This window comes from Durio zibethinus, chromosome 3 (genome assembly GCF_047325235.1).
Source record: "Durio zibethinus cultivar Kanyao isolate XHJ-2024 chromosome 3, ASM4732523v1, whole genome shotgun sequence".
NCBI classification, from domain to species: domain Eukaryota; kingdom Viridiplantae; phylum Streptophyta; class Magnoliopsida; order Malvales; family Malvaceae; genus Durio; species Durio zibethinus.
In genome coordinates this window covers 5,347,242-5,368,077 of record NC_143164.1, presented here as the reverse complement: position 1 = coordinate 5,368,077, position 20,836 = coordinate 5,347,242, and the positions used below count along the sequence as shown (strand labels likewise).

The window sequence follows — 20,836 nt, the reverse complement described above, 5'->3', positions numbered from 1 at the left end:
GTTAATGCGGGATCTCAAGCTCAACTTTCCCAACAAATGTACAGAATGACTGGACGAGGACAAATCAATTCAATCGAAGAAAGGAAGATCAAAAAGGCAACTGATTACGTGGATACTTCAAACACCCGTGCCTATTCAAGGTGGTGCAAGACTGAAATACGTTGATATGGGAATAGAAACCATTGTCATAAATACAGAGGTTCCATCCTTTTGTCCTAAAATTTTCACCATTGTCCATTATGTTATCAGAAAGAAAAATACAACGAAGTACAAAGAAAAATTCATCTGATAAAGGTCGATGGCTTTACAATATACGTCGAATCTCAGTCAATCCACCATCATCAGACATAACACTGATTGCCATTTCATTGTGAGAGCAGCTTTGAGTCGCATGCTACTATTTTCACCCGACCAATATTCTCCTGAGAATTCTCGTTCTTAAACACAGCATTCTGTAAGATGAAGGTCCAAACATTGTCGCAAAATCTATAGGTATGCAGATGTCCCTGTAGCACATACAAGACAGGATCAACATTCAAATAGGAATAACCACTCAGGTGCCAGATGGCATGTTGATCTGACCGCTGTTTACTAAGAATATAGAAGCCCTCAAATAACATATTTATAAATGATAAATGACCAAAACAAGTAGCAGCATGCAGCTAAAAATTCAGCTGTATAAGAAAAGTACCACAAATCAGAAAACATACTGATGTTCAGCCAAAGGACGCATTACCAATCACCAGTTTTTGACTGCTATTGAAACCGGGGAAATTTAACCAAAAAGGAAATACATACTTATGAATGATAAAAAAGGAACTTTACCAAAGAAGCAAGCAATCTATTATTTCAGTTCCCTGATATTTCTCTAGCAATTATACTAAAATCAAAATAACCCAAAATTTTTGCATAAGAAGTGAGGCTTTGAAGATAGAATTGAGATGTGATTACCCTGCACTCCAAACCATCAACATTGGTCCTAGAGAAAACTTTGGAAACAAGACGAGTAGTGTTTAACAACAAGTAACTCTTTATAAAAGTTAACAAGAAGTTACACCGTTTTCCATCAAAATTCTTAAATAATCCAAAATGTGTTAAAAACATATTCTAGGCATTTCATACATATTGAAGAAAAACAATAACCAATTACCACAATCAGGTACCATATACGAAACTCTTGTACCATTAATGTAGCACAATCAACATTCAGCTAGAATTTTATCCCTGCACATCTAAAAAAAAATACATGGGTCTTTCACCATTCATCAATAGTCGTAATTAGTCTTTCTTCAAGGATGGGAAGATCAAAGGGACCATATCAAACTATCAGCTTCGCTTATAACACTGCACTTATTATTACTAAGCATTTGATAAAACAAAATATCTCACCACAGTTAGCATAGAAACATCAGATCACCGCCATAAATCACCGTCACTTTATGCAATCAATAAACACATTAACACCCACAAGAAAGAAAAAAAGTTCTAGAAAAAAACTAGCACCTTAAACCACACAAAATCAACAAAAAGCTTCTCTTTTTTTTCCTTCAAAAAAAGAACATACACTGATGTTAACCTTGCTCTTCACTTGACTTTCCAGGGCTTCAGTCATAGACTAACAAAAACAAAAAGTAAATTAATAAATAAATTAAAGAAAAAGAAAAGCGGAAAAAGGTTTTAACAGTACCTTATCGAACTGGACGAGAACCTGAATAGCGAACTCAGGGCTGAGAGTACCGGTTGAAACCATCTCGTCTAAAGTCTCCGTCAAGCACATCCCGATCGTTGACCTCCGGTAAAGCTCAAACGTCGCCATTGTTCACCCGATCTGCACAAAAGAAAAAAGAAAAAAATTGCAAATGTCGAATTGAAAATGTTAAAAAATGAAAATAGGAAAAACCTAATTTAGGAGTTGAATTTGAAGGAAGAAATTACAAAATTTGGAGGCAACGTTGAGGAGGATTGTTGACGCTAGGAAATGATGGAGCTTTGAAGATGCGAGGAGTTTAACGTTCAGTTTCGTAAAGGGCAAAATAAAGTGGGCGGAGAACCCTAGATTTTGTCAATGGGGGTATATATAGACCGACAGCTTGGGCTAGATGAAATGACTTTTTTGCCCCTGCCTTCTTTCTCTTTAGGAAAGCGTCGGTTGAATTGGTTGGAGTTGGTCCTCGTGCTTAGACGGATCCGACCCCAATTACGGCCCATTTGCTTGTTAGATTTATTAAATTAATTCTTTTTTAAATTGGTAAAACAAAGTTTTTATTATTTGAAAATTCTTTTTAAATTAATTTTATTTTCACAGAGAAGAAATTACAATTTTTTTTTTATCAATAAGTTTGTTTTCCATGAAAGAATGGAATTGGGTCATTGGGGGTGGGCTGGGTTCTTTATATGGAAGTCGGATTTTTGAAGTTTTCTTGTCAAGATTTTTGGGTTTGAGCCGGATGAGATAAATACTGTCATCAGTCTTTGAGTCCATCTTACCTTGGGCTGGGAACTAAGAGCCGCCCATTGAAACAAAACATAGGGAAAGACAACTAATCCTGGCGTGTCGGGAAGCTGCCACGTATACACTCGGTCATGTCAAATAGACATAAGCCATAAGACGCCCTAACATTATAAAAAAATTAATAAAATAATAAAATAATTTAAAATTTTAATAATTATTATAAATTTAATAAAATTAAAAAATATATTTTATATAAAATATAATATAAATGCATAAATTTTAATATTTTATATAATAAAAAATACACTATCTACGACATCTAATGTCAAACTTTCTCATAGAACCGCCTTTTCCTTTCAGTATTCACTCATCAGTCTCAAAGAGAGTTTGCTAGAGCACTTGCCATGGAAGAGATGAAGTACTCGACGACCACCGCCAGCAAGAAACCTCTGCGATGTCCCGAATCAAGAAAGATTGCTTAGCTTTTGGAGTTTCTTTGCAAGAAGCTAGTTGCAATAACAAGGGGATACATGGCTTCCATTATAAATTAATTGAAATTAAATAAAGGTGGGCTATTTTGGTAACTGATAACTGATAAGCATCTGGATCAGCCCATGAAAAAAAATTTAATTATCGATAAAAATTAAAAAAAAATTATTAAGTGCTTCTGATATAAAGCATAAAACATGTTGCCACTCTTAAACCATTTTTTGGACAATCTATTAAAGCAAAAATGTATATTACTTTAATAAAGCATTGATTAGACATTCAAAGATATGATCCAATTCCATCTTCTATGACAATGTACTGAAGATATTCTTTCTTGGAACTTGAAGTTGGGGGGCCTTCTAATCGGATGTAATCATACATAATCCCTTGAAAAGGACTGCTGCTTCGTGGTTGCGTCAGAAAGATAATGTTGTCACCTTGGACAAGCAGTTTTGCAGGTATATCTACATTGTACAGCCAGTAGAGTCCATGAATTCCATGCCTTGCAATCGAGTTGTCCCGCCCGAACAGGCCACTTGAAAATAAAGGATTTGCTTTTGGATTATTAATCCGAACCTATAGATCAAGAAATCCATTGGTATCAGGGTGAATTCGCATGGTGAATATGTTAGAGTTTGGCTGGAAGACTCCCATTCCAATCCATCCTATTTGGTATCAAGTTGAAAATTTGATAGTTACATACCTGCAATTCGGATAGAGTTGCAGAAGCAATCGCCACTCGTAGTGTATATGAATTACTCTGATCTACATTGTCAAGTTTGAATTTAATTTGCCATGTGGTTCCTTGATACTTGTTCTTATCGGTCTTCCTGCAGTGCAAGATACATTGTTAACTAAGATATGAAAGTTTGATACGTAACAGAAGAATGGAACTACTGTATTAGCCAAAAACTAACAAAAAAATGGAAGGACAAAGATCAAAATCATACATGAAAGTTTCAAATTGAAAATGATAATGAAATTGCAATGATATTGAAAGAATCTTGCCTGGTTACTTGAGCAAAGAACCAGTCTTTTTTATAGTCACTAGTGCCAACTGAGTAAACTAGATCTCCATCAGGATATAATTCCGCATATCTTTCCCACAGTCCATATTGTCTAAACCTGCCAGAGGAAGGGTATTTATAAGCTTAAAATTTGCGTTGAATCTATTAACCTCCCACATTATGGGAAAGCATTTACAAATTGCAGAGGTCATTCTTAAGTTGAGCTGCTACAATGTTTTTATACAAAATTGAGAATACAACCACCAATGGCGGATCCAGATTTTTTTTTTTTAGGATGTTAACTTATAATATATATATATATATATATATAATTACCATTGGATTTATCAATTTTATTGATGAGTGAAAAATTTTGGGGTATCCAACAAAAATTTTCCTTCAAATTTGCTTGTTTTCCAATATTTATGGGCTGTGGTTGTCCACGAACGCCCTACTACCCCGTTTGAATTCTCCTTTGAGAACCACAGAAAAAGATGAATATTGCAGTTACTAAATTAGTGTGGAATGGCATTTGAAAATGGAAAAAAAATCGCAGGATTAAATTATTTGAAACCGCATCACCAATCAGGAGAAAGAATGAAGTCAAACCTATCAGGATGGTTGACATAAAGTTTGTTGATGTACTTAGGATTAGGATCCGGGACATAAAATTCGGCAGCAGAACGATCAGGGATGCCTATTTCCCACAATGTAGGTCCATTTCGTGGAGGTTCATAAATGAGATCACCGACATCAATAGCACTACCTGCATTACATTATACCAACATGGCAACATTAAAACACTTGCAATACCTGCAAACCTTAAAGAACTTGAAACAGTTTACAAAAATTCGAAGTACCTGGAGATATAGTAATGACAACATCAGATCGATAATCTCCAATAAAACCAGGAACCCATGCATAAAGGTTATAATCACCGGTTCTTATGTCATTGATCAAAAAATAGCCATTTTCGTCTGTATTGGTCCAAAATTGGTAGTCCTATTAGAAAAATAGCAGGCCTATTATTATATGTAAGTGTTTGTTTGAAATTAACTTTTTTTACAAAAAAAAGCTAATTTTTGAGAATAAAAAAATAGATTGTAAGTGTTGAGATTTGAACCATAAATATATTAAATGTTATTTTTTAAGAATAATTATACGAAACTTTACTCCAAATTCTATCTGAAATTAATTTTACATATACAAAATTTCTTGTATTTCCTTCGTATTCCTACTTCATGCTATAAAGGGGAGGCATACACTTTACATATGGTACAAGATGGGCTTAATTGGTTACATGAGGAGGGTTGAGAAAATCACCTTGCATTCTCTTTGCCATGAGCCAGCATTTCCTGGTGGAGCTAATCCTATGTAAGCTCCATTGGTTGGTATGTTGTCATCACTAATATACCTGGACAATATAATCCCATGAACTGAGAACATGATTTAATCAATTGCCTATGCTTGCTATGCTACATAATATGAAGAGAACTTATATATATGCCTTAAATAAACAAAATTTTCTTCCCTTTCACCATTCTATTTTTACAGCCTAGCCCCACACCCAAAAATGAAATTACTCCTTCTATATAGCTAATACTCGCATAATTTGTTAGTAAAATGTTAAAATTTTAGTTTATTGATAGATTCAAATTACGACAACGTCGAACATACAAAAAAAATTAAGACCAATAATATGAACAGAGCGAATCAGCGTTATCTTGTGGTCAAGTCATTTTAATTTTTGAAGGGACGGGCTTTACTTTTGGAATAGTATTTAGACAAATTTAGTCGACAAAAACAAGAAAAGAAAATGTAAAATAAAAGTTGAATTGCCAGAGGACTAAAGAGTGATCCAAAAGGATCTGCATATCTACCTGTCATGGACAAGAAGCCTACCGCTGACACTACCCCGTTGGTCCGATTTAGGGAAATCCTCTGAAGCTGGGAAAGTGTAAGGCCAACTCTGGACTTCAGTAATCATCTGAAAGCCATTAAGTTATTATTGATTATCAGATTTAGACATTCTAATTGTAAAATCTATTGTCTAAACTAAACCTGTTCTTTAGCATCCTCCCAAAGTGAAAGCGGGTCATCTCCTTCCATTGCAGTGTTAAGATAGATAAAAACAGGGCCAAAGACTTTCTTCCAGGCCTCACTGGCACTGAATTTTGGCACCAGGTCTTCTCCAGAGTAATGAGCACTGAGAAACACCTGATCATACCATTTTCATCATGATCAAATTGAATTCGATCCTATTCAGATTTACTGTCATCCCATTGGGGGTTTCAGGCTTGTAAAAGAAAATTTCAGCTTTAGAAAAGGGAGGGGGGGGGGGGGGCAGGGCTCTTACAGCAAGGGTTGTGGGGCCGACATGAGAGGTTAAGTTCTGTTTGACGGGTCCACCGGAACGGAACTCATTACTTGGTGTGATCATCCAGAATCCTACTCCTGGTTGGTTAGTAAAAATCCAGCCATGGACTTGGCTGTCTTTGTTATCACATGAATATTGGTACTTGTCATCAACCTAAGTTACATTGGAGAATTTCTTTTAGCCAAAATTTTATTCATTCCTATATGATTGCTTTGTTTAACAAATTACATAGAGAATTATATGTTTATTTATGCACTGATGAAAATGATCACCTCTCCTTTCAACTCGGGCTCCAAGGGGTTAACCAGGAGGACAGCTTCTGGATAAGCCAGGGCTTGACATCTTCCTGGCAACCTGTCATCAGGCAAAGGCAAGTATCTTTGCCTATTGTCTGCCATGGCCATGTAATGAAACCTGTTCAGAAACCCGTAGTTAGATGTCCAATTGTCTATGTGTTATTTCCCTTAAGGTGGAAACTTCTTGTGTGAGTACTAAGGAAGTTACAGGGTCTATAATAGTAGTTCAATTTCAGTATCTTTACGTTTTCTACTAGACACTAAATTTAGGAAAAACAAGTGAAAAGTTAATTTTTTGTACTTGTCTTTCCTGAGCTTGAATGTGATTCTGGTTTCAGCGAGGTTAAAACCAGGCCAATCTTTCAAGTGCTCGTATATGGCATAAGAGTAAAAGCCTGAGCAACCACGCAACATGATAAACCTGAAAAAGCATGAATATATATAATTAATTCATGCATATATACAAAAAATTTCCATGAGAAAACATTTCATGTTAAAGGTTGAAGGCTATAGGGAGGACCTTTTGTCTATATTTAAGGGAACGAGCTTGCCCTCCTCGGAGGCATCCCAAGTTCTTGTGAAAGAAACCTCAACTTGATCCTCGTTTTCCACTAGAACATTAAAACTTGTTCCCTTAATCCTACATAGAAATTCAGTTGTTGATTAAAAGACTAATTTATACTATATGAAAATCGTAATTAAAGATGTTCCCGAATCTGCAAAATAGAGTTATGTTTTTGAATGAAAACCAGGCAAATAGGTGGAAAAAGATTACGCATAAACTAAAATAAAATATTAATCTTACACGTCAAATGAGCCAGTAGTTCCAGAAGTTCCTGCTGAGTTCCAAACAAGGTCCCAGTACCTAAATGTTACATTCGAAAATATAGGCACAAGGCTAGCTTTTAAATTGCTACAAGAATTCAAAACCAAAATGAAGAAAAGAAAGTAAACGAAGATGAAATCCCGCAGCAATGAAGCAATACCCTCTATTAGATTCTTCATTTAGAACTTCCAGCAAATTGTCAATGTCATTATATCGAATGCCAGTTACAATTCCATCAGGGTTCGACAATGTCAATTGGAGTATGCCATTATCTATCATCACCTGCAAAAGAAATGCATGAAAATGAAGTTAATTACTATAGTAACTCCAAAAAAAAAAAAAAAAAACTTCGTCTGAGCTCCTTCGTACATGAGTATCTTGAATATGGAGTTGAACGCCAACAGGTGACATATGGTCGATTGATTGTTTTTGCTGCCGGCTAGATTTTGTCAAAGGTTGATGAAGATTTTGATAATCCTTGGTAATCTTGGGCAGACAAGTTATTAGGAGTTTAAAAAGGTTTAAAAGAATAGTCTTTAGCTTAGTTTCCTTGAACTGGAGACAAAGCATTCTTTTGTAAACAATCTCTTTACTTGGTCGCCACCGCAGTTTGGTGCTATTAGATAAAAACGTGCAAGATTCGCTATGTGGATCAGCCAATTACTACATGAATCACAGCTTCAGAAAATGTGCAGTGGGATTGATTTCCTTTCTATATGAATAATATAACTCGAGGATAATAGTTTGAAGTGCAAGCATGGCTACTTCATAAAATACCATTTTACTTTTAAATAGAAGATATAATAATTAGGTAAATGTTATCTGTGCTACCTACATTATCCAGCCCGACATGAGACAGTCCAAATTCCTATGGAACAGACCGTACTATGCAGGAGTTTGTGGCCTAAGAACAGGCACGGAATGGCACACGAAGGGCCGGTTTGACATGTGGCATGCGGACCACGGGACTGCAACGACGTGCCCTATGTCCGGCAAACGGGCTCGCATGGCACGACAAATCTCAGGCCAGCACGGCATCGGCATAACACATTTAGAGACATTATAGGCCAGCTCGATACAACCCATCATGAATTTTTTTTTTTTTTTTTCATTTTGCTCTAAACTCATTTCTTTCTCATAAAATATATAATAATTCCTTCAAAAGTCATAATAATTATATTCAGAGCTTAATTCAACTAATTTATACATATATTTGAAATTTAAATTTTAATATTTACAACTCTTCACTTATCCCAAACTACAACATCCTTTGTAAAAAAAATCTTCTCAACACCAAGTTTTTTAAAAAACTTAGAAAATAAAGATGGGCTATGCTTGGTCGGCCTGATACAATTAGGTATTGGGGGCATGCATGGCACAACATGGATATGGATGTTAATTTCTTACTACAATTCCTTGAAAAGTGAACACAAACTGCAACATGTAGTAATTCTGATAATATCTTTCCAGTTAACATGAAGTTGGGGGGCCTTCTAAACGGATGTAGTCATACATGAATCCTTGGAATGGGCCATTGCATCTTGGTTGTTTCAGGAAGATGGTGTTATCCCCTTTAAGAAGACGAGTACCTGGTATATCCACATTGTACAGCATGTAGATCCCATGAATTCCATGTCTTGCAATTGCATTGTCCCTCCCTATCAGTCCAGTTGTAAATAGAGGACGTTTTGTATTTGGATCATTAACTCGAACCTAGAGTGGCATAGAAATTTGGAGAAAAATAGTCTTCATGGTATACTTGAATTAAATGAAAAAATATTTTGATTGGCCTCACCCATCAACCCATGTAGTGTAGTTCTTTACCTGCAATTCAGCTAGAGTAGCAGATGCAAGTGCCAGTCGCAATTTGTAGATACCACTCTGATCCACGTTATCGAGTTTGAACTTGATTTGCCATGTAGTTCCTTGATATGCATTCTCGCCTATCTTCCTGAAGTTTTCAATTATCATTCTTTAATATTGAGAAAATGACAAGTGATATCAAACAAAAACCAATATTAAAAGCTGTACCTGACAACCTGTGCAAAAAACCAATCTTTCCGGTATTCACTAACACCAATTGTATAAACCAAGTCTCCATCAGGATATAATTCTGTATATCTCTCCCACAACCCGTACTGCCTAAACCTGCCAGTGGTGGAAAATGACAACTAAGAACATATTGAGGAAGGAGTTCGCATAGTCATAAATTCTTGAACAGTGCACATCAAATAAGTAAACTGGAGAGAGGATCTCCATAAGAGAAGGCTTCATGCGGGAGTTCTTTCCAAGTCTAGTGCGGTCATAACATGCTACATGATCAAATGAGAATTCTTAAAAAAGTAATGGAGTTTAAGTTTTTAAGTCTTCAAAAGGAAAAAGTAAAAGAATTGGGTACTGCTTACCCTATAAACTCAAGTTCATCAGATATCAAACTCTTTAAGATTGCAAAAGAGGGCAGCTAACCTGTCAGGATGGTCGACAAAAAGTCTATTAATATATTTAGGATCCGGATCGGGAATATAGAACTCTGCAGCTGAGCGATCAGGGATGCCTATTTCCCATAATGTAGGTCCATCTCTTGGAGGTTCGTATATAACATCACCCATTTCAATGTTACAACCTGTACTATGTATAGTATAAAGCATATCATGATTGTGATGCTAGTCAACTAATTAGTATATCAAAGTATGACAAACAATTACCTGAGCTTATGGTAATGACAACTTCATGTCGGTAATCTCCAATAAACCCAGGGACCCATGCATAAAGATTATAGTCACCAGGGCGTATATTTCTAATGGAGAAAAAGCCATTCTCATTTGCTTTGGTCCAGAATTGGTAGTTCTAATCAGAAGTATAATAACAAAATCACTATCTTGAAGAGTGTGATTGATTGTGTTGCCAACATGGTCACTACAAGAAGTTTACATGTAGAAAGGAATAAAGGACAAAAGGTGTCAGCATGCTTCATGGAATTATAATGAGTTCAAGCAATCTTACCTTGCTTTCCATTTGCCATGATCCTGCATTTCCTGGAGGAGCCAAGCCAACATATGCACCATTTGCCATTATGAGGTCATTGTTAACATACCTAGACAGAGCAAAAACAAAAAAAATTAATTACATTTACTTATAAAGCAAAACAAAGGATAAAATTAGAACAGGAACCACTATGTCATTTTGATGTTTCAACAAACATGAGTGGATAAAACAAAAGTGAAACTCTTAAACAGATAGGAATTTTAGCTATTTTACTGATTCACAGATATTTAAAATGCAGTTACTGAAAAACAATGTTTTTGTGGTTCTTGTATTAAATAACATCTCTGCTATTTTTGCACAGCTACCAATAGTATTGCAGTTATTGTTGATATTACAATGACTCCTATGAATAATCTTTTCACTTTCTGATAAGTGAATGCTATGAGTAGTGATATGCTCTTCAAATAGGCAAAAAGTGCTTCTATATAAAAGTTTGTCCATCTAAATCATGTCTCCCACTTGTGCTCTATGTACCTCTGATAACTAAGTTCAAAGATGTATACTTTATCCTGCATTCATACCTGTCTTGGACTAATATTCTGCCGTTAACGTTACCCCGTTGTTCTGACTTTGGGAAATCATCTGAAGCGGGGAAACTGTATGGCCAGCTTTGAACTTCAATCATCATCTGCAGATCAATTTACACAATTATTTTCTCCACAGAACGTCACTATAAAAGTACAAGTAATTTCGGTCTGTTTCACAGAAAAATGTACATGGAGTTTCCAATATCAAACCTTGATTTTAGCATCCTCCCACAGCAAAAGTTGGTCATCTCCAGAGGCTGCAGAATTAAGATATATAAAAACAGGGCCAAAAACTTTCTTCCATGGTTCCCCAGCTTCAAATCGTGGAACCATGTATTTCCCAGCATAATGTGCACTAAGAAACATCTGCAGATACCATTTTGGTTGAGAGTTAATGTAACATAAGTTTATGATCATAGCAGTGAAGACCAGATTACAAGATAAAAACAACATGATGTAAAAGTTTTTTATTAAATACTTTGTCCAAGATGAGGCACTTACAGCCAGAGTGGTAGGTCCTACATGTGAGGTTAGGTTCTGTTTAAGAGGTCCACCAGATCTGAACTCATCACTAGGTGTGATTTGCCAGAACCCCACAGGTGGGTCAAAGCAGATCCAACCATGGACCCGAAGATCTTTGTTATCACATGAATACTGGTACTTGTCATCCACCTGAAAATCAAGAAGTCATATTAAACAACCATGTACTCCTGTGTGCACACCCATATGGCAAAAGCATTCCTAATACTAACCAAGCTAGGGCTAGAAATGTCGATTTAATGAGGAACAGCTATATTTAAACTTTGCCACATTGGCATGAACAAAGTATGGAATCTGCTCAACAATCTAATTGTAAATTACTTACTACAGATAACAGAGAACAAGGCCTAGACAAAGCACACAATAAGGAGAATGCGCATGCAAGAAGTACCTCCCCTGTTAGCCTCTGATCCATGGGATTTACAAGTAGGACTGCTTCTGGATAAGCCAAAGGTTGGCATCTTCCCGTTGATCGGTCATCAGGGAAGGGCATGTATCTTTGCCTGTTATCTGCTATGGCCATGTATTGAAACCTACAATAAATTCAGAAAGTCCACAAAATCAACCAATTATTTACTTACTCAAAGTTACTTCACTTGAAACCATACATAGGTGGCTAAAAAAATACTTATGTTTAAACCAACTTGATGTGACTTGCTTCACTGGCCCTAAACAATGACCGGAAGCTATCTTTAACATGCTATGAACACATAATTCTTAAAAAGGAAAATTATAGTTGAGACAATCAATTAATACAAAATAAATTCACAAGAACTAAGTATTGTCTGTAATTGAATCAACCCTGAATTGACTTGGATAAACAGGAAACGTACATTTGCATTTCTGGACAAAGAAAAAAGGGAAGCAGCCTCATAGTTTTCACTTGAAATTGTTGGTTTTTTAAAGAAATCCTTTACTGAGCTATAAGCAACCTATTTTTAAAGTGAAAAACATGCTATAAATATGTTACTTGTCTTTTCTGAGCTTGAAAGTAAATCTGGTTTCTCCCAGCTCAAATCCAGGCCATTCCTTGAAATGCTCATAGATGGCATAGGAGTAAAAGCCAGATGAACCACGAAGCATTATAAACCTGCAGAAAGCTAGTCATGATTAATGATTCTGTAGCTGAAATCTTAGTAACAAACCTCTGTATGGTTTAAGCAAGGACCTTTTATCAATATTTAGGGGAATGTACTTGCCCTCGAGGGAGGGATCCCAAGTCCTTGTGAATGAGAGCTCAACTTGTTCCTCATTTTCCACTGTAACACTAAAACTTGTTCCTTGAATCCTGAACAGCAATGAGACAATAACCTTGCTTCACACTTTAGCATAACCACAATAGTAATTATTTTATGGTTAATAACTCAAGTATAATCAAAACCAGAACCACTTTTATGTAATCCTAATGAAACTATCTAAGTAAAAAATTAGGAAAAAGTTGGTAGTAAACTTTGTAAGCAAAGAAGAAAAAGTTCTTTGAAAGGAAACCACTGGCCGACGATAATGACAAAACTCTAGAGATATATAGAAAGAAAATCTTGTTATGCAGAGCATGAGGCTAGCATGAACTAGCTTAAACAGGCAAAACAGTTGTGTATTTTAAAAATTCTTGGATCAAGAAAAATGCAAGATCAACCAAGTTTCTATATTAAATACATCTAAATGCTGTTTCAATATAGTTCCTATCCATCTTGTGTTAAAAAAAATATTCATAAAAGCTATTTGGACAGTCCAAATAGTAAGAAATCCATTTATTGAATTCAAATCTGTCCTAATGAAATTAACTTGAATTGAGATCTTGTGGTTGTCGTATATAAGGAGAAGAGGACAATGTACATACACATCAAATATTCCCTTGCCTCCTATTTCACTCCAGTGCAGGTCCCAATACCTACAATCAGGAAAAATCAGTCAAAGGGAGAGGAAAAGCTCCAGTTTTTTTAAGATTGATGAAAATAAAAGTGTGTGTGTGTGTGTGTGTGTATAAAAGAAAGGATGTAATAACTCTCTCTATAAGGAGTATAAGAAAATTTGTCTAATATTTTTCCAAAGACATCTAGAAATGTTCTTGCCCTAATCTACAAGCATCTAATTTACTTAAATTAATTAATTCCATGTTTAGAAATGCCTATTAATTATTATTTTGATTGCTATTCACTGAATTAGTTCTATATTTGCAGATCATTAACCATGACAAGCAGAACCAGCTAGAAAAATAAATGTAGCTATAAACTAACCCTCTATTAGTTTCCTTGTTTCGAACTTCAAGCAAATTGTCGATCCCATTATACCGTATACCAGTAACAATACCCCCTGGTTTTGATAATGTGACTTGAACTATGCCATTATCCATCACCACCTGCACAAAATATAATCACAATCAACCCAAAACCCGTCAACTGTAAATTTCCATAAGATTTCATTCAGTCATGCATTCATGCATATCAGCTTCCATCAATTTCTGGTAACCAAAGAAAATTATACAACAAAATTAACTTACATAACGGTCCTGAATATGCAACCGGACTCCCTGAGGCGGCATGGGAGCACAATTTGTATCCAGATTCATGTTCAACATATCTGAAAATACATAAGGAACACTTTTACGAAAGTGTTAAAACTTATCAAAATAGAGAAATAAATCAATGCAAAAAATAGAAAATATTTGTGCCTTTGGCTTAGAGACAAAGCAATCTCTCCTTAACCCTAGGATAGCATGTAAGAAGCCTAAAGCAAGCATATATAAATAAGATCATGAAAAATGTCTAAACATAAATGTAAAATTTGAATATTGAATCTTGATCAATGATCAGTGAATTTGTTTTACTACTTCCATGTCGAGAATTTACTATTGTCACTCCCTTCATTGAATATGCCTTCAATCAAATCCCTATCACTTATTAATACGTGAAATTTCCAAAATAAATAAAAATCTCCAGTCACCATAAAATTGAAAGCAACAATTTTGAATTTTCAATTACCTTGCCTAGCATTTCCGTTACGTTTGTTACAGCCGCCACAGTCACTGAAACAATCTATGATCCTCTTTAGTGTACTTGTCATGGAGGATCAGTCTGTCACCGAATTAGGCGGTTTTAAGTTCGTCGTACGAGAGAGAAACGGCGCTGATGGAAGTGATCGGTTGATCGGAGATGCTTTTGGTGAAGCGGCCGTAGGCGATTGGGAGAACTATCTGTTAATGGTCTATGACAGTTACACTGGCGCGTAAGGCTTTAAACATTGAGAGAGCGTGTTTTAAAAATGTAATATATGTTCTTTTCTAATATGGATTCAGTATAGAGAAGTTAATCTAAATCGAAATCAACGGTTTTGATTTGGTCCGATAAGATTGGTTTTGTTTTTTTAATCGGATACTGGTATAAAGAAAAATTTACATCGAATGTTAGGCAAACTCAATTCTATCGATTTTGATATATAAATATAAATGATTTTTTAAATTATTTATTTAATTATATATATTTATATATAATTTTATATTTATATTTAAAAAATAATATTTTATTAATTTTGAATCGAATCAGATATAATTTTATTTAATATCGAATCAGATCAAATTTAAATATAAAAAATTAAAAAAATTATCAAATCGAATCGAATTCAAATTTTATATATTTAAAATCATTTTAAGTTCAAAATAAAAAAAAAAATTCATTCTGACTCGATCCGTTATTATCACTAATCAATTATAAAAATCGTTGCCTCAACGTATGGGAACGGAAAAAGGATTTTTTTTTTTTTTTTTGAGGAAGAAAAGGAATTTCTTTTATTTGCTAAAACATTGTAACAACATAATTAATGAATCGAAGGTAATAAAGAATAAACAAAAATAAATTTGGGAAAAAAAAAAAGAATAAATGAATCAATGCGAGATTTTGTTATTATTATTATTTATATTATAAAAAAATCTCTAATTAAATTGATTTTTTGAGTCACTCAATCAATTAAATTAAAAATTAAAAAATGTCTTTTTATTTTTATTTTTATAAAACACATGTTTTTAACTGCTACCATAATTTTAGTTGCAAATTTCTGGTGACACCAACTCGATTATCGAATTTACATAAAAAATAAAAATATTCTAAAAATAATAATTATAAGATTAAGAAATATATGTTATTTTACTATTTTTATAATATTTGATATAATTTTGTGTACTTTTCATATAATGTTGATAATCTTTAATATGATTTTGACATCTTTTAATATAATTTAGTAACATTTAATATAATATTGTTGATCTTTAATTTGATTTTGATAATTATTGATATAATTTTATTAATTTTTTATAAGATTTTGATAATTTTTTTATATATATTTAATAAATTTGATATAATTTTAATAACATTTCGTGTTACTAATCTTTGATATAATTTTGATAGCCTTTAATATAATGTAATAATCTTTAATATAAATTTTGGCAACATTGGATGTAATTTTGATAACTTTTGATGTAATTTTAGAATCTTTGATATAACTTTGATAGTTTGATAAAATTTTGATAGACTTTGATATGATTTTGATAACTTTGACTTGATTTTGATAATTTTTTTGGTTAATTTAATTTTGATAACTTTAATATAATTTTAGTAATATTTGATGTAATTTTGATAACATTGATATACTTTTGATAGCATTTGATATAATTTTGTTAAACTTACATTTAACTTTGTAACATTTTGTATAATTTTCGTAATCTTTAATATGATTTTGATTGTTTTTAATATAATTCTGTGATAACTTTTGATAACTTTTTAATAAAGACCAGTCAAAAGTAATCAAAATTACATTCAAGGTTAATAAAATTATATCATGTAAATTGATATAATTTACATTAGTATTGAGTTTTTATAATATTAAAGGATGTAAAATTTTATTAATAAATTATGTACTAATTTAAAAATTATTTATTTATATTTTATAATCATAATTTAAAATATATTAATAACACCTATTTAAAAAATAAAATATTCGGACGTGATCATATTCTAATTGTAGATAAGATGTAAATGCAAAATTTGAATTTCATTTAAATTTTAACCGCTAAAAGTACAATTATCTAAACATAATTTAGCAATAAAAAAAATATGAAATGCAATACTAAATATTTGCTCATCAACTTTTGGAATTTAAAGTCTTAATAAAAAAAAAAGTCCCGTACCATGTTTATAGGTCATGGGTGTACCCAAAATATGTACGATCCTTATGAATTGGTACATTTTGTTTTCAGGATCATGACGAGTAGGGCACCATGTTCACCTAGTGAGCAATATGACATTCATATTACGTAGCTGACAAACCATTATCATAAAAAAAATTGAATGTCCACAATATTTTTGGTACATTTAGCATTATTGTTATTATTGTTACAATTTGGAATTAATAAAAAGGCAATAGTTTCATCTTTCATGGAAATAAATTTTATAAGCTAAGAAACAAATATCGCATTGGACAGTCAGTATATTAACACAATCTGCATGACTTCGATACAGCAACAACAATATATGCTCTAGGAGGATTTGAGATACAGAAAATGAAATATGTAGCTCTCAAGCTGATTTACATAACCCCAGTGTGTTTCCTCTACTCTGCTAATGCACCAGACTGGGCTCTGTCTTCTTCTGGAAAAATAATGATCCTAATAGAACAGCAATGCCGGTTATCGCAATGGCAAATAGGAGTCGTCTCCGTGAATATCCCGGTGGCTGTCTTCTCCGTGCACCATGCTCCCTTTCGGTGGCCCTCACATCCCTATGTTCCAAATCCATTATATTAAACCCATGATAATTGCTCTAACATAATTCTCTTAAGACAAGGCAGGAAACAAGGAGCCAAAGTCTGACACAGTTTTCAGAAAACAAAGGCTGTACGTGTAACATACTCAACTCCTCAGGCATTATTCAGTGGTCTTTACCGGATTGGAGGCAAGTTCCATCCAGATCCAGGTGACAAGAACAAAAGTTATGCACTATTTCTTGGCATACAAGGGGGGTGGTGGTGGTGGTGGTAGTGATGGTGAAGGGGGGGTGGTTCTTAATTTCTTATGATTCATGGGAGGGACAGGAAAAAGGACAACAATCACATGGCTTATGTAACCATTGATTACATATCACAGCTAAAACAGTCTCTGTCAATGTACAAGCTAAGTAAATACTTTTAACTGGCTATGTTTGTATTAGAATGCAGCATAAAACCCAATTATTCAAAGCGCTAGACCGTTTTCCATGGGTGAATCCATTTTGAATTTGACAATTGCATAGCTTTTGAAGTATGTGTTCATGTATGAACTATAGATCAACAGTAAGCAATGAATACTTTGCAGACTGAAATCTCTGTAGTAATTACATGTTCTTAATTTGCAAGACTGAAGTTTGCAATGAACACAAAATGCTAACCTAAACCATGCAAGGCACCAACTTGACAGCTAGATACTATGAAGCCAAAAATATTTCATAACATAGGGAAGCTTAATAATAGGAATATAATTTATGGAAAAGTGTTAGCTGATTAGTACATCTACCCAAATATTCCAAAGGTAAATTATAGGATATGTACCTTGAAGATCCAACATTGTTTTCCGCAATACCAGTACACCTACTTTCATGGTTATATCTTTCTCTCAGTCTAATGTATCTGTTGCACAGATGACACAGCTCTGTTCGGTTCCCACAGACTTCCTAAAATCACAAAGCAACAGTAATATTGTAACAATTTCACACAGAACATATAACATTTGAATCCTTTCGTTGAAAAATTATTCATAATTAGAACCTGATGCTCAGCCAGATCAATAGCAGGCAATGGAAACTCGCAAAACTCACAAGTAACAATCCTCTGGGGGCAATTTTCACCTTTATGTATGGCTAGAATTTCACGTTCCATTGTCTCGCTGCATAGTGAACAGGCCACCTGCTCACATACACATAGGGTCAATAGCATTACACATGTTAATACATGCATTATGTCAGATTTTGAATTACATACACCCTTGCACATTACATACGGACACCCACATGCGTGCTAAACAAATAAAGGTTGACTGCACCTAACCATTATCATCAATCACTGAAGGACTGGTTGCAGTCTTTATATTCTCTTTTATTTCACTTTTAATAATACTTCAAACCTTCATTGACAATGAACATTTATGCTAAACTAACTTTCAGGAGGTCGATAGATTGCTTCAACCTTATAAATTATATCTATAATTTGAGGAAATACAGCTCCCTTCGTGCCAAATTGAGGCATCTGAACCCAAAAAGGAAAAAAAAAAAACTTGAGTTCAAATGGGAGAAGAAAAGAGGGAGGGGGGTTATCAACTCATATATCCATCAATCTAAACAGGATTTATCAATTAGCTTTAGCAGATAAAAGACATTGGAATGTGACAACTTACATTATCCCTTCCCCAACCCTTCTTCCCAAAAATTTATTTTAAAAGAAAAAACAATCTATGAAAATTCCAATATTTTGGTAAGTTTTGAATGCTACAAAGCATTGCTGTTTATTAAGCTACATCCAAGGGTATGCCAATTTCATTACTTCTAGGTCAAGTGCCATCAGAAAAACATCAGAGTGATGGGGAAAGCAGAGAAGGGAAATGAGAAAGATAAAAGAATTGATTCATTTGAAAAGAACCAGAAAAAACCTAAACTAGCATACCGGAGCATGGGTGTTTAAGAAATGTTCCTCAGCATGCTTTTTTGGAACCATATCACCACAAACTTTACATTTTTCTAGATTCCGGGAGCAATGAGCATAATGCAAATCAATGTTTGAAATAGGTATGGCCCTGTCACTGAAACATTAAAAAGGAAAAAGTACTTGTTAAAAGTTCTAGGACAAGTGAATTTCCAAAATCATTAAAAATCAAGTAGAAAGACCACCCTCATAAAACTGGATTAACAAAAGAAATCATTGCATCATCAAAAAATAACTAGCAAATCACTTCAAAACTAAGGCATGCATCAAAACAAGAATCAAAAACTAATAATGCGCTTCTATCTTGAATAAAAACAAGGGAATAGATAAGATCCTCGGCAATCTTTGAACTGAAACTAATAATCACCTTCCCAACCATGTAAGGAAAACTACAAAGCACACTTCAAGGTCCCTTGTGAACTACAAGCATTCATGATAAATAGGAAAAACAGGAAGCCGAAAGCTTTTTTCAATATATGCCAATGCTAAGCTTGCAATCCAACAAAAAGTGGATTACAAAGTTATTGTTAATGGAAAATGAGCACGACCCAGAAAAAACCTTGAAAAAAATTACCAACAATTATATTGAAATGTTCAAAATGCCCGCTAATTGAAGTCAAATTTTCATAATTCAATGGATTTTCAGCTATTAACAAAGACAAAGGCGGCGATCACATGAACTCAAGGCAACCACAAACGCATCAAACAAACGTAATTTAAGGTCCTAGCCGACATCAAAGCAGGTAATTCAACTAAAGCCACTCCGTTTACGTCTTGATTTGGTCAACTTAAATTACTAGTAATGAATTAATCTCCGACTACACAAACTAGGGACAAATCAGACAACAAGAATTCCACCACAATGCAAATTTTAAATTTTCAAAAAAAAAAAAAGAATTAAAATCTCAGCTGACAAAAGAATCAATATAACTAAACAAGAGGGCAGGGATCGGAAAGACACGAAAAAAATTACGTTGAAAATTCAACGAATTAAAATTAATTCTAGAAATTTCAGGAACGCCTTTAAATTAATAAATACCAGTGATTGCATATGCTCGTGGTTTCGTCCGAAGCAACTGCCATAGCGATCCGTTCAAAATCTTTCGCTGGCAAAAAGAAAAAAATTAAATTAACAAGAAATAATTAATTGAGGATGAAAATCGGATAATGGGAAATTAAAATTAGTGATCAAGATTAGTAATTAGACCTGCAAAAGGCCCTGGATTTTCGTTGGAAACTCTCTCTTTCCCTTTGTTTTTTACTTTCCTTTTTTTCAAGTTTTATAATAGGAGGGGAAAATAAAATAAAATAAAAGGAAATTATAGCGACGACTGCGAGACGCATTGTGCTTAACTACTTTGGATTGACCGAACAACTTTACATGAATGACTTTGGGCATTGGGACCGCACCATTGGGCTTTTTCTCCCACTCGCCTTCCAAGGGCAATGAGTGGCACGATTCTTTGCAATTTGGGCTCTTGCCATTCAACGTTTGTGGGCTTAAATTTCATGATTGGGCCTCCATCAGCAAGCCCTTAAAAAATTCATGACCGCGAGA

At 34.0% G+C, this 20,836-nt stretch overlaps 4 protein-coding genes across 5 annotated transcripts; all 4 read right to left on the bottom strand.

The window, feature by feature from the left end:
* Positions 1-104: 104 nt before the first annotated feature.
* LOC111283702 (transcription initiation factor IIA subunit 2) lies at positions 105-2,081 on the bottom strand. 2 transcript variants are annotated; one of them, XM_089758232.1, is made up of 4 exons: positions 1,936-2,080; positions 1,688-1,828; positions 1,565-1,615; positions 105-506 (listed from the first exon to the last, which is right to left on the bottom strand). In XM_089758232.1, the coding sequence occupies exons 2-4, from the start codon at positions 1,814-1,816 to the stop codon at positions 366-368; spliced, it is 321 nt and encodes a 106-aa protein (XP_089614358.1). In that variant the 5' UTR covers positions 1,817-1,828; positions 1,936-2,080; the 3' UTR covers positions 105-365. The 2 variants fall into 2 exon arrangements, with proteins under 2 accessions (XP_089614358.1, XP_089614359.1); XM_089758233.1 differs by lacking the exon at positions 1,565-1,615 and having other exon boundaries at positions 1,936-2,081.
* Positions 2,082-3,095: 1,014 nt separating this feature from the next.
* LOC111283781 (uncharacterized) lies at positions 3,096-8,551 on the bottom strand. Its single transcript, XM_089758229.1, has 14 exons — positions 7,608-8,551; positions 7,427-7,486; positions 7,142-7,261; positions 6,923-7,042; positions 6,598-6,739; positions 6,305-6,478; positions 6,010-6,165; positions 5,829-5,935; positions 5,272-5,362; positions 4,809-4,950; positions 4,558-4,714; positions 3,950-4,066; positions 3,645-3,771; positions 3,096-3,517 (listed from the first exon to the last, which is right to left on the bottom strand). Exons 1-14 carry the CDS (start codon positions 7,724-7,726, stop codon positions 3,221-3,223), a joined length of 1,929 nt encoding a protein of 642 aa, XP_089614355.1. The 5' UTR covers positions 7,727-8,551; the 3' UTR covers positions 3,096-3,220.
* Positions 8,552-8,661: 110 nt separating this feature from the next.
* Positions 8,662-14,825, bottom strand: LOC111283469 (uncharacterized). Its single transcript, XM_022872082.2, has 16 exons — positions 14,541-14,825; positions 14,060-14,139; positions 13,797-13,918; positions 13,400-13,450; positions 12,728-12,847; positions 12,530-12,649; positions 11,951-12,092; positions 11,521-11,691; positions 11,230-11,385; positions 11,014-11,120; positions 10,451-10,541; positions 10,153-10,294; positions 9,914-10,070; positions 9,479-9,595; positions 9,272-9,398; positions 8,662-9,160 (listed from the first exon to the last, which is right to left on the bottom strand). Exons 1-16 carry the CDS (start codon positions 14,620-14,622, stop codon positions 8,918-8,920), a joined length of 2,028 nt encoding a protein of 675 aa, XP_022727817.2. The 5' UTR covers positions 14,623-14,825; the 3' UTR covers positions 8,662-8,917.
* A 2,054-nt stretch (positions 14,826-16,879) lies between these two features.
* Positions 16,880-20,626, bottom strand: LOC111283364 (uncharacterized). Its single transcript, XM_022871973.2, has 6 exons — positions 20,486-20,626; positions 20,318-20,384; positions 19,240-19,375; positions 18,349-18,486; positions 18,133-18,254; positions 16,880-17,328 (listed from the first exon to the last, which is right to left on the bottom strand). Exons 2-6 carry the CDS (start codon positions 20,359-20,361, stop codon positions 17,169-17,171), a joined length of 600 nt encoding a protein of 199 aa, XP_022727708.2. The 5' UTR covers positions 20,362-20,384; positions 20,486-20,626; the 3' UTR covers positions 16,880-17,168.
* Between the last annotated feature and the right edge of the window lie 210 nt (positions 20,627-20,836).

Excerpts from the sequence above, each read along its gene's own strand:
- LOC111283702 (XM_089758232.1), bottom strand. The coding sequence starts at position 1,816 with ATGGCGACGTTTGAGCTTTACCGGAGGTCAACGATCGGGATGTGCTTG. Across the intron at positions 1,616-1,687 it reads TTCTCGTCCAGTTCGATAAG|TCTATGACTGAAGCCCTGGA; the intron begins GTACTGTTAAAA and ends TGTTTTTGTTAG. Across the intron at positions 507-1,564 it reads AGAGCAAGGTTAACATCAGT|GGACATCTGCATACCTATAG; the intron begins GTATGTTCTTTT and ends TATGTGCTACAG.
- LOC111283364 (XM_022871973.2), bottom strand. The coding sequence starts at position 20,361 with ATGGCAGTTGCTTCGGACGAAACCACGAGCATATGCAATCACTG. Across the intron at positions 18,255-18,348 it reads TTGATCTGGCTGAGCATCAG|GAAGTCTGTGGGAACCGAAC; the intron begins GTTCTAATTATG and ends TTGTGATTTTAG. Across the intron at positions 17,329-18,132 it reads AACAATGTTGGATCTTCAAG|GGATGTGAGGGCCACCGAAA; the intron begins GTACATATCCTA and ends TTTGGAACATAG.
- LOC111283781 (XM_089758229.1), bottom strand. The coding sequence starts at position 7,726 with ATGATAGATAATGGCATACTCCAATTGACATTGTCGAACCCTGATGGA. Across the intron at positions 7,043-7,141 it reads CCCTTAAATATAGACAAAAG|GTTTATCATGTTGCGTGGTT; the intron begins GTCCTCCCTATA and ends ATGCTTTTTCAG. Across the intron at positions 3,772-3,949 it reads TTCTTTGCTCAAGTAACCAG|GAAGACCGATAAGAACAAGT; the intron begins GCAAGATTCTTT and ends CTTGCACTGCAG.
- LOC111283469 (XM_022872082.2), bottom strand. The coding sequence starts at position 14,622 with ATGACAAGTACACTAAAGAGGATCATAGATTGTTTCAGTGACTGTGGC. Across the intron at positions 12,650-12,727 it reads CCCCTAAATATTGATAAAAG|GTTTATAATGCTTCGTGGTT; the intron begins GTCCTTGCTTAA and ends AGCTTTCTGCAG. Across the intron at positions 11,692-11,950 it reads ATCAGAGGCTAACAGGGGAG|GTGGATGACAAGTACCAGTA; the intron begins GTACTTCTTGCA and ends CTTGATTTTCAG.